This window comes from Patiria miniata, unplaced genomic scaffold, assembly GCF_015706575.1.
Source record: "Patiria miniata isolate m_02_andy unplaced genomic scaffold, ASM1570657v1 HiC_scaffold_1, whole genome shotgun sequence".
Taxonomy (NCBI): Eukaryota; Metazoa; Echinodermata; class Asteroidea; order Valvatida; family Asterinidae; genus Patiria; species Patiria miniata.
Genome location: NW_024037047.1, coordinates 26,251,421 through 26,263,854, shown reverse-complemented (window position 1 = coordinate 26,263,854; position 12,434 = coordinate 26,251,421). Strand labels below are relative to the sequence as shown.

At 44.8% G+C, this 12,434-nt stretch overlaps 1 protein-coding gene across 2 annotated transcripts; it reads left to right on the top strand.

Annotated features, from left to right (window-relative positions):
• The first annotated feature begins 1,220 nt into the window (after positions 1–1,220).
• Positions 1,221–12,362, top strand: LOC119726837 (solute carrier organic anion transporter family member 2A1-like). 2 transcript variants are annotated; one of them, XM_038198703.1, is made up of 13 exons: positions 1,221–1,375; positions 3,744–3,975; positions 4,459–4,673; positions 4,919–5,328; positions 5,681–5,988; positions 6,182–6,317; positions 8,305–8,469; positions 9,308–9,536; positions 10,044–10,224; positions 10,560–10,732; positions 11,232–11,296; positions 11,628–11,830; positions 12,200–12,362. In XM_038198703.1, exons 2-13 carry the CDS (start codon positions 3,868–3,870, stop codon positions 12,233–12,235), a joined length of 2,229 nt encoding a protein of 742 aa, XP_038054631.1. In that variant the 5' UTR covers positions 1,221–1,375; positions 3,744–3,867; the 3' UTR covers positions 12,236–12,362. The 2 variants fall into 2 exon arrangements, with proteins under 2 accessions (XP_038054631.1, XP_038054624.1); XM_038198696.1 differs by having other exon boundaries at positions 1,222–1,375; positions 4,456–4,673.
• Positions 12,363–12,434: the final 72 nt, after the last annotated feature.

Sequence of the window (12,434 nt, the reverse complement as noted above, 5' to 3'; positions counted from 1 at the left end):
ACTCGATAATAATGCATGACTTTCCAAAGCTGCTAAGCGGACTTCAGCTGCTAACAGACTCCCGTAGTTTCACAAATACCGTAGACAGAGCAATTGAGCCCCCTTACTTTATAAATTGGAAACGCTCAATCGCGGGAACCGAGCGTTGATACGTCTAACTGCAAAAAGGTCGGTACTTTCTTTTTTCCAAATTTAGGACGGATTTTTCGTGCAAAAACGCAGACCCATGTAATTTGTCCCAAACCTGCTGAGTATCTGAAAATATACATCCACTACACAAAGTACCCGCTGCCATTTTAGCTCAACCTCGCCCATATTTTAAATCTATGGTTATTGTCGGGCTAAGCTTACATTAATATGCAAATCAAGCAGGCCGACAAAATACTGGGCTATAAGTACTGCGCGAGAAAGTGACAACATTGCAAAAGTTGTACCGAACCGCTACTGAAGACATTGAGAAGCAATAAAATTCCCTACTTTCGAGTTTCCTCTTAAATCAGCTGACTAACGTTTGTCTTGGATCATTCTGAAAATGATATGAAAACAAGAGACGTCAGTGCTCTCAGGTAAGCTCACAAATTCATCATGTACACTGAATATGGACTAATCCAAAATTAGGTTGCTGGAGTTCACGCGCCGCAGTCGCGAACTTCTGCTTTTACAAGGGTCCCGCGCAGTGGCGTCGCCAAGGGGGGGCCAGGGGGGGGGGGGGGGGGGGGCACGTGCCCCCCCTGGAAAACCTAGTGCCCCCCCGAGTGCCCCCCCCCCCCCATCAAATGCTGGTGCCCCCCCTATCCTCTGCAAAATTCTGCGCGTTGTTAAAATCATTACCTCAAAAATAGCAATTTCTGGAGATATCTTCAGATCGAATTTAGCATCAAATGTGGCACCATTTTGCAAAGGGGAGGGGGCCTCCCCTTAGACCCCTCCCCCAGGACGGCGATCCGTATCCACCTAAGTGCCCCCCCCCCCAATCAAATGCTGGTGCCCCCCCCCCCTGTGCCCCCCCCAGACTGAAAAGTCTGGTGACGCCACTGGTCCCGCGAGTGGTTCTTGAACAGGTCGCTTCTTTCAGCGCATGCGCAGGGCACTGCACCCTAATATGGGCACATCGATCCACTCTAACATTTCAACCGGTACTGATTGTTGTCAACAGTATCATTATATGTGCGCATGATGAATATTCAGTAAAACTTGTTCACGCGTAAAAACCGTACCGATCGGTACCGCCTGGTCTTTTCAACCTACCGCATAAACCCTCGTAAAGACCTTGAGATTTTTCGTAGACCTGTGACTGTACGGTGGAGTGAAGTGAACAAAAACTGCATAAATGCCCGACTTGAATAACTTTGACGCGGTGTGTTGCAGTTCTAAGGTATTGTGGACTGATATTGAATTTGTTTTTAAAGCACTGATGACTATTATATAGACCATGTCACACTTGCTGACAAGGTTGTAATTTCATACCGTTGTGCTCTCGTGGAGAACAAAAATCAAACCGCTCGCTCACAAACTACAGGCATGTCACATCGGGGAACTTGAAAAGTTTCGATAAAGTAGCTGGTTTACCTGTGGATAACCGACAGATATACATCAAAATGAACACTGCGTATAGCTGCATGACAATGTATAACGTGTTTTAATCGAAGGGCAAATTCTGATGTCTATAAATTTGCAGGTGGATTCGTTTGTGATTTCGAGTGGTATTACATTACCGCCGGCTCCATTGACTATAGTTGTCACGCTGATGTTTGATTTTATTCAGGATCAAAGTTGAAACCGGCGACTGATAAGAATGAGCCTATTTTATTTACATTGTGTTTATGATCTGAGGAGAGGTTCTCAAAGCCAAAAGGCAGAGATTGTTGTCCACATAAATGATCATTGCAATTAAGGCCAAAAAAAAAAGTCTCCGGTTTCTGGTATGGAGCTTGCCCAAAAAGTGGTGCGGCGACGCGGCTTTTTTTTTTTTTTACCTGACTTTTTTGCTTCAAATGTCGGCTGATGACTGCAAATGGTGCCCGACTAAACTTAGTGCAAATATATGGGTGTCCAGAGAGGCCACATAAAGCTTATTCTCGATCATAACCCCATCTAAAAACACGTTAAAATTGTGCAGCAGCAGGATTCCAGTCAAACCAGTGAGTTTGGCGGTTTTGAGACATCATCTTTCATTGAAAAAAAAACTTTTTCATTTTGCCGACGCGCATGGCTACGGCGATGCGCGCGCATACCAGAAACCGGAGACTTTTTTGGGGGGGCCTAATCACGATCTTTTTGAAATATGCATGCTGGTCACATGGCCCACAAAATGACCGCTTCACCTCATAATCTCATGTACATAAAACCGCCTGATCTGGTCGATACATTTTGTTTCCATCAAAACAACAGTACCATTTAGGCCCTATATTACCTTCTTTATGAAACATTATGAGAGTCAGGTTGGCGCAGTGGTTACTTTCCTCGCCTTCCACCGCATTGGCCCGGGCTCGATTCCTGCCCTGGTCCACATGTGGATTTGGGTTTTCAGTCCCTACCTGATTCCATGGGTTTCCCTCAGAATAATTTTCTGGGGTTTTCCTCCCACCTCTAAAACTGTAATTTCTTCTCACTGGCTTCTCTAAAACTCTTCTCACTGGCTTCTCTATAGGTTTCTTCAGGCTTTCGAGCTGCAGTGCCTATAGGGCACTTTTGAGGATCCTTGGTTTCATTACCAGAAATAAATACAATATTTATGTTTAGCATCCCCCACCGGGACATGCCAATCTTTGAGGTAGAGCTTATTTTATATAACTGGTTCTCCAATATTACCAAAACTTCTTCCCATAACGATCAATGTTAAATCACAATTTTAAGGGAATAGCTCCTCAATACAAGGCAGGGCAGAGTTAGTGACAAAAATGTACATGCGCTATATATATATCGATCTAAACGCTATCATACTACAGTTACATGTATATTGCAATCGAATGCAGTATGGCGAGCACGTACACACACTGAACACATGGAACCAGATTGTTATGCTATTCTGTGAATTAACCTGGATAAGTCAACAACCTGCATTCAGTTCCCAACGACAAAAGAACTTGAAAGAGCTTGACAGGTCAAAAGAGTTGGACCTCTTGACTTTGAATGGAAACCAGTGCGTGTGCACAGCTTTTTTCCCCTGTGTCAGACTGCTTTGACAACTAAAAAGCAGTTAAATTCTAGATGTTAAAAAGGATCGATGTAGTTACTCTGACCGGGGCGTATTTCCCAGCGTGATTTTTTTCCGCACCAGCCTTTTATGCATGGGCGATGGGGGGGGGGGGGGGGAGGTGCAATGGGGGCGCTTGCCCCTACCACTTCCCCCGGAACAAAGCCGAAGGTGGGGGGGGGGGGGGGGGAGAAGATGAGCTGCGAAGTCACAATTGCTGTTACATTTAAAGCACATTTAACTACATAGGCGTCCGCAGGGGGTGTTATTGAGGTACAGTGGGCAAATGTCCACCCACACCACTTACCAACAATTGATAAATGCAGAATATGCTAGAGAGAAAGTACAAGGATTTGGGAAAATATTGTGCTTTGCCCCATCTAGAAAAAAAAAACTGGCGACGTACGCCCTTGTTTTTATGTAGTCATGGTAGCGTGAGGCCTTTAGGAAATAGTTTGATTCCCGTTCCGTTAACGCCGGACGAAAGAGTTAAACATAGCAATCTTTTTCCTCCGACTGAGATGAAATATTGTTTTTGGCAAATTAGAAAAGAGATCCCTCCTGCGCCAACTGAAGTTTTTAGAAGAGAGCGAGAGGGCGCCCTTGACGTTCGATTGGCCCAAAGTACATCAGGAAATGGCCTAAGAAGGTGGCGATCGAATCTCATATTGATGGGGAGCACGTCGGAGAGCGAGCAGTTTCATGCGAGCGTTAGCACAGCATCACTGAACGGCCGCAACGGATTACTGAACATCGATGATCACGAGACGGAAAAGCCGGTAAGATTTCAAACTTTGCTAGCGCTGCCCATACTGATAAGCATGGGCGTCGCCATGATATTTTTGCTAGAGTGTGGCAAAGCTCTCACCAGAAGCGAAGGGGAAATCACCGGCCGTGGACCAATCAAGAGGAGGTGCTAGACATCACTCGGCGCTTTTTTTAAAGTGTGATACGTATTGAATATAGCTGCATTTAGGCCCCTTTCCGCCGGTTTCAAGGTGTTAAAAATAGAAGCACGATTCGCTCTTCGTCTTAAGTCTTTTTTTTTTTGGGGGGGGGGGGTTTCCCCTCCTCCTATTTTGCTTTTTCCAGGGGCGGGGGGGGGGGGGGGCTACTGCCCCCGCAATGCCATGCTGATAAGCATCAGGCCAAATCGGATCCGGGATTTATAAGAGTGTAATAAGGCCTTAACATTAACATACCTATTTTTCTACGTTGTCACGGATGATAAAGAGGATGATGTTAACATATTATCACAGCAGGATGACTCGATCCTCGCGTTTACGGAGCCAGATGATGAGAGTAGGGAGTCGGTGGGCATCAGAAGGGGGCTACGGCCCGGCTGTCTGCGATGTCTCGCAGGTGGGCCCAAGGCTTTCGCTTTCTGGATCATGCTGTACTACCTCCTGAAGGTCTCGGGAAGTCTGTACCTCGGCACGGTCATCGACACCATTGAGAAGCAGTTCGAGTTGTCCAGGTAGGTCCAGGTAAGGGCAATGATCAGCAGTTGCTGGAAACCGTTTGAAAGTGGCACTGTTCCTGATAAACTTGTATGCCTATGTGTATTATGTAGTCCTACATAAGCACTTTATATCCATTTCCTGCGATTCTTTTGGCACTGTAAACTTCAAATTAAATCCTGTGAATGGCTTCGATCTATTTTACCTGTTTTCTTTCCACCTCTAAATATTTACGCCCTCGCCCGTTTGTTTCCTTTCCAAGTTCCGAATCTGGTTCCCTGGCCATTTTGAATGACGTCATGGATTTGGCACTGGTCGTCTTCGTGGCTTACTTCGGCCAGAGACGCCACCGGCCTCGCATCATCGGCGTGGGGGCAGTGATTGCTGCCCTCGGCTTCCTGGCCTGCGCCGTGCCGCATTTCTGGCTGCCACCCTACACAACCGCCCCGCCGGGCTGCAACGACACGGACCAGCTCGTGGACTACTGCTCGGCCGACCCCAAGGATAAAGCGGGACCGTGCTCTGTGGACTTCCAGAAGCCGGCAGTCAAGCCCGTAGCCTGGCTCATCCTCGGTCAGATTATGGTGGGTGCCGGCAACGTGCCCATGAAACCGCTGGGGACCACGTATGTGGATGACGCAGTCGGCAAACACACCACGCCGATATATCTGGGTAAGATTTCGATTCAAACTTTTCTCCAATCTCTGTGAGAAAATGGAATGGAGTTTTTTTCTCAAGTAGGGCAAAGTTATTGCGGTTAAAGTGCTGGTCAGAGGTTCAGTCCTCTTTGCACACCTATCTCACTGACTGACTCTCTTGGGACTTGACTTAGCCTGGCTGTTGGCTGGCGAGGAAAGCCAGACAGTGATGTTGTTATAGTGCTATGGTAATACACTTAACCCGTAATGCGCATGTGTTGCTGCCCAGGTGCGCAGTGGGCGAGGCCTATCAGTTTATTCCAGAGGAGAATGAAAGCATTGCTTTCATTGTCAATTTTGTCACCGTTTTCGTTTATCACCGGCAGCCTTCTTCTTCATTGCCGGTACCAGTGGCTCCTTGGGCGGGCTGCTCCTAGGCTCCCTGACAAACTCCATCTTCGTCGACTTTGACCGCGTCGCCCCCGCGGACCGACCGTCCTTCCCGCAGACCGACCCCCGGTACATCGGCGCCTGGTGGCTGGGCTTCGTCATCATCGGCTGCGCGGTCCTGCTGATCAGCGTTCCCTTCTTCTTTTTTCCTCGGCACCTGCCTAAGACCAGGGAGAGGATGAAGGAGGAGGAGAAGGAACAAGTGGAGGAAAGGAAGGAGGAACAGGAGGAGGAAGAAGAGAAGGTATGAATATGCACTATGATCAGATGAATATGCATCAATTTTATTAGGGTTCTCCTAATAAAATTGTTAACTCGTCTTACCGGGAATCACAAAGTTTTGCTCCCGGTTCCTCGCCACAGCATGCCTTTTTTTGCCAACCAAATGAGCTCGATCTACCCCTTTTCACATTTGCACTGATTTTGCTACCGCTTAGGAAATGATGTTTGAAGCTTACAAGGAGGGCGGTATACAGATGGGCGAGCTTTCCGACAATCCAACAAGCCGAGAAAAGCGAAGCGGAGTTCCCAATAGGTTGCCACACCAACAGAGGTTTTTGGCGACCTTGAAGAGTAAGTCCGTGTCTGAAATCTGTTACAATAGAGAGGCTTCGCATCAGAACGGATACGGGTACGCATACGTTTTAGCTGTCCGTAACCGTTATTGTTCATTTCGTTTTGTATTCACATCAAGTACGCGTACGCATACACTTACCTATCGGAAACGTTACCAGTGCATGTAAGCCGTCATTTAGAATGGCCTTACCCCAGTAAACCGCCTCGTATCTGCAGCTATAAATAGCAGACTTTGACACACAATCAAATGGCACATTATGTTCAGCAATTCATTCGTTTTCGATCAAATCACACACGATTAAATATTGGTATCAGCAAACAGGGTGAAAATCTACAATTTACTGTGCGTTAATTCCGTTGATCTCTACTGTCAATAATGATAGTGGAGATCAATGGTTAATTCACTCTGATTCACTCAAACAAGAAAGCAAGTCCCCCTTAATATTTTGTCTAACTAAAGAACTAGGGCCTACTGGGCACAACCTTGGTCAAATTACGACTGATCAGTAAAGAATTCCTTAAAGAGGTTGTGGAATGCTCGAAGACATTTCCGTCATTTTTCGGGTATATGTAGCCTAAGGTGTGATGAAATAAAAACGACTATTGTTTCTGTCATAAAATGAGTACAAAAGGTACTTTTGAGAGCTGACATGTTTTTCAAGTCCTGTCATGCCTGTTTCGACCCGAACGTGCAATTTGTGTAAAAGTCGTCGTTGCGGGCAGCAAACAAAAAACAGTAAATCGTGACGTAATAAACAGGACTCCCGATGCAGAGTAGCATAAACGAGTCCTGTTTATTACGTCACGATTTACTGTGTTTTGTTTGCTGTCCGCAACGACGACTTTTACACAAATTGCACGTTCGGGTCGAAACAGGACCTGAAAAATAGCTCTCAAAAGTACCCTTTGTACTCATTTCATGACAGAAACAATAGTCGTTTTTATTTCATCACACCTTAGGCTACATATACCCCAAAAATGACGGAAATGTCTTCGAGCATTCCACAACCTCTTTAACAATCCAGCCATGCTCTTTGTTTGGCCCAAAACAGTGAAAATGTGTACAACATTATGCAATTTACGACAAATGGTACCGAAATAAAAGTTGCACCTTGTATACGTGCAAGATGAGTGTGAAGAATAACTTTCACGCATACACAAGTGCAACTGTTTTCGGTATCATTTCTCATAAATTGCATAAATTAGTGCACATTTTCACTGTTTTGGGCCAAATGAAGAGTATGGCTGGATTGCTAAGGAATTTCTGTACTAATGAGTCGTTATTTGAGTGAGAGGTGCTCAGTAGTTTTTGAGTTAGACAAAAAGTATCGAAAGGGCGGACTTTCTTTTTTGGTTGAGTGTATATCTGTGCCGTGATATATCGGTACCGTGTGCACGCGTGTAGCGAATAGCGAGTTGTGTATGACCTCACAAGACCACACAAACTGATATCCGGCACGATAAACGTATCCTTTCTCTTAACCCTAAAAGGGCTGGGCTATTTTGACCATGACTTAGCCGGCAAGATCTCGGCCATCGACCGACGACAAATTATGAAACTCAGTACATGCATAGAACAACTTATCATAAACATACACAAGACACTTCATGACTATAGGTCATAGAGTTTTGGAATTATGGCTATTTAATTATTCATGTGCACGAATGGTAATTCTGCTCTGTGTACACTACGTATATGGGGAAATTCAGGGATTTATGGCGCGAAGCGCCGGAAAAATTTTCGCTGCGCAGCAACCCGTGGTCCCATTTTATGTTTTTGGTATCAAATGATGCACAAGGCTCGAGGCTAAAAATTCATAACAGCTCGGGTCGAGGAGGGATTCAGCCCCCGGACCCTTTAGGGTTAAGAAACCACTCGGCCAACCGATCACAGTTAAAATCTTTTTGGAGCTGACACCACGTTACCTTTGCTAAAACGGGATTACATGTTCTTCTGAATGCTCTTTTTTAAAATTCTGTTAAGAAATGGTCGTCAGCTACAAGAAGATGTTGACGAATGTACCTCTGCTGTTGTTGTGCCTCACTTCGGCAGCTTCGTCCGCTGTCACCGCCGGGTATGCAGCCTTCGCGCTAAAATACTTCAAATTGCAGCTTGGTATAGGCTCTGCAATGTCAGCACAGCTCGGAGGTAACGAATAAGGTCTTCAAATGAAGAGCTATGTTAAAAAGTTTTTCAAACGATGCAGTTCCTCAAAGAGCACTCTTTAACTTTTTACGATGATCATACATATAATCCAAAGGTGCTTGTTTTCATGTAAAAACCTGTAGATACACCCTGTACATTATACTCATTTAATTATGCCACAAACATTAAGCAAGTTACTCTGTGCTCAAAGTTTATATGTACCAGTTTTATAACATCGCCTCTCTTTTGCAATAAAGTGGATGGATTTTTTCATAACTGAGAAGGTCTTCATCACGCTTAGCAATTGGGATGACCAACTAACAACCACAGACAACAACCACTACCAACAATCACAATCAACAACCAAAACAACAAGCGACAACATTGACGAACAACCACAATCAACAACCACAACCTCCATCAACCATAACCACAAAAACACAGCCAACAACCACAACCACAATCACAACCAACTACCACAACTAACAACCAAAACCAACTTCCACAAACAACAACTAAATTCAACAGCCACAACAGCCAACAACCACACCAAACACCACAACAATTAACCACGGCAAAGAACCACAACAAACAACCACAACCAACAACCACAAGTAAACAAACAAAATCAAATATGATAACCAATATCTCACTGACCCTGTTTCTTGTTTCAGAGACAAATAAACGTATACATCTGAACGTTGTAAGTGAACTTATTCTATCATTGGTGTGTTGATGTATGAGGCATTTTATTATTTTCAAAATCAATGACGCCATGGTATTACCTGATCTCACAATACAATGAGTTATCTTCGCAATGCCGTCCTTTTATTTTCCACAGTTGCCGTCATCACGTGCATCATCGTTGGTAACCTGCTGGGTGGACTTATCATCAGGCGCTGGAAGTTGTCACCAGCCAAGTGTGCTCTCATTCTGATCTTTGGTGAAGTCGTTGGTATCCTGTGCATGCCCGTCTTCCTCCTCGTAGGGTGTAGCACGAAGGCTGTCGCTGGTGTCTCGACGCATTATGCAGCTCCGGCCCCCTTTGACGGGCTTGGCACGTTAACCAGGTTAGTTGAAAAAAAAGAGGATAAGATAAAAACCTAACCTCGCAATTTCCAATTCACTGCATCGGGAGGAGTCCGCCGTATTAAAGGTTATGAGAGTATAACAGGGAATGAAAATCGTAAACTTTCTGTTGACAATGCTACATAATACTCCACTTAGTGCCTACCTGAATTAAACAACGTTGTCAACGACTTCAGCCGTTAAGTGAACAAGTTTATCCAAATTGGCCCGTTGTAACTTTGAGATATCAGCTATACAATTCTGGACAATTTCCCAAAAAATCTACTCTTTGGAATCGTCTGTTTGTACACTGGCATCCTTAAATGTGGAAATATTGTAAGGATCTGGAATTATTATTATTATTAAATAATTATTATTATACCCTTTCGGTGAGCCTATTGCGGATGAACCTGTCCGCAGTTTATCCAGATTTAATCACTCCGTAGCTTAACTTTAGATTTGATTTGCTTCACGTCTGATCTGGTACCCTGAATTATTTGCATGTATAGACCGGTGAATTTTCCGGATTCGGTCCAGCAAGCCGCGTCGGCGTGCAACGCCCACTGTACCTGCGAGAACGAGGACTACAACCCGGTCTGCGGTGTCGACGGTATAACCTACGTGTCGCCATGCTACGCTGGGTGCGAGGTTGTGGAAAGGACCAGAGACGAGAACGACGAATGGGTTAATGTGAGTCGTTTAATGAAACAAACGATACCCATGGTTTTGTTCCTGTGGACATTAAAACAAAAGTGGTTAACCATGGAGGGATCCGCCATCATGGGAAAGTCCGCCAGTGGACTATCATTTTGAGTCATGCCTAATGTGCTGTGCGTATCGCTGGTTCCTAAGAGGCACGCGGTTGCATTGAACAGCAGGGAGCCAGGATCATGTTTGTTGTTTTGCTAGAGACATCCGCGTCATTTTGTTAACGCGAAGGCTTAACACACGTCCCGAATCAACCAATAGTCGACCACTGGTCCTTGATCGAACGAGGTCAATGCTGAAGTTACCTTTTTTTGCAGAGTTTCAGCGCGTGTCGCTGCATCCGCCCTGGTGGTGTAAACGCGACGGCCGTAGACGGAGAGTGTCCAGGCAATTGCAAGGATTGGCATGTGCCGTTCATCATCTCTATCAGCGCCATAATGTACTTCTGCGGCTCACTCGGCCACTCGGGCTTGGCACTTATCACTTTGAGGTGAGGAGATCGCTTGCTGTACTGTGGTTCGAATAGACCGACCAATAATACCGAATTTGGACACGAGGCGATATTTTGCGACCAAATTGAGCAAAACAGTCTCGTGTCGCCAAAACAACTTTTGATTGTTTGGCCTTTCAAAAGAATCTTACACGATGAAAACCGTAGGAAAAGTCACCTTCTTGATGTAATCGGTAAAATTAAACTATATAATTAAACATTATAAACTCACCGATATTTCAAAGAAATAACACATTATGCGAAAACTGATAAGTTGTAACGATGAAATATGTTTTTGGACGACTAAGGCCATTTTGCGTGGTACAAAAAACTATCAATTAAGGCTTTTGACGGAAGTTCACCTGTTGCCTTCCTTAAGAAAAACCCAACATGTTTACAATCTACTTTGAGCGTTAAACATTGTAAAATGACGTCGTATAAAGCTCCTTAATTCGCTAACATATATGGTTCATAAGGATGTTATTTTTCACCTATATAGAATCGTCGATGAAGACATGCGAGCAACAGCCCTAGGCTTCCAGACACTTGTGCTGAACCTGTTAGGTAAAGTGAAGAGTTTACTTCACGGTAGACATCTTGCAAAACGTATCTTAAGTTTGGCTACAATTATTCATCAGTTCCGTGCCATGTAAAGTTGGACTCCAATGAAATGTAGTCTCTTGTTCTTTGGACCCTTACCCTTAGACAATATACATGATTCGTTACTGTACAGATCGCTTGAAAATACGCAATATGACCAATCTGGGCGTTTCCAAGCCTCACAAAAATTCCTCCTTCACTGAACATAATACACACAACCAAAATTCAAAAACAAACTCGCAGTTCGTGTGGTAACTTTATTTTTACTGGTCTTACTTTATCCATTACCGTGCAGGATATTTCCCAGCACCCGTTTACTTTGGAGCAGCAATCAACCTCGCCTGCATCCTGTGGGGATACAGCAACGGTGATAGAGGGGCGTGTTGGCTCTACGATAACGACCTGTATCGACACTCTTTCCAGGGTCTGGTCGGAGGCATCAAGATCGTCTCGGTCTTGGTGCTCTTTGGAGTTTACTTCACCCTTCGTAATGTAAAGGTAATTTGCACCTTGGAGACATTTCTATGGGTTTGTTTTTGCATTCAATTATGGGACGTTGAACAATAGAGGACAATAGGGTCCACAATTCCCGAAGGTACGTCTTCCTAAAAAGTTGGAGTACAAACGAAAGAGGGACTATAGGGGGTCCACGATTGAAGGTGCTTACATACTCGTGTGGGTGTGCATGATTATGTAAACACCGGCAATCGTGGAGGGGGGGGGGGGGGGTCGGGTCAATTCTAAAACAAGGGGATCGGGGGGGGGGGGGTAACAGGCACTTGCTACTTTTTAACTTTTTAAAGGGGGGGGTGTTCGACCGCAAATGTCTCCAGTTTTTAATGTTTTCGTATCCTTTCCTGTTTTCAGGTTAAAAAGTGCAGGGACAAGCAGTCTGAGAGATGAGGCGAAAGGTTGTTGAGCCCCTGGTCCTTTATCACTTTTTGCCCGAAAAAATTCACCATTCACTGTCACAAAAAAGGTGTGCGTTCTTTCAGCAAAACGAAAACAATTCACACACTTCCTTCTGTGATTTGTTTTCGTTTTGTTGAAAGAACACTGAACTTTTTGTGATCCATGGACAGAACCTTAAAACGGCGGTTGT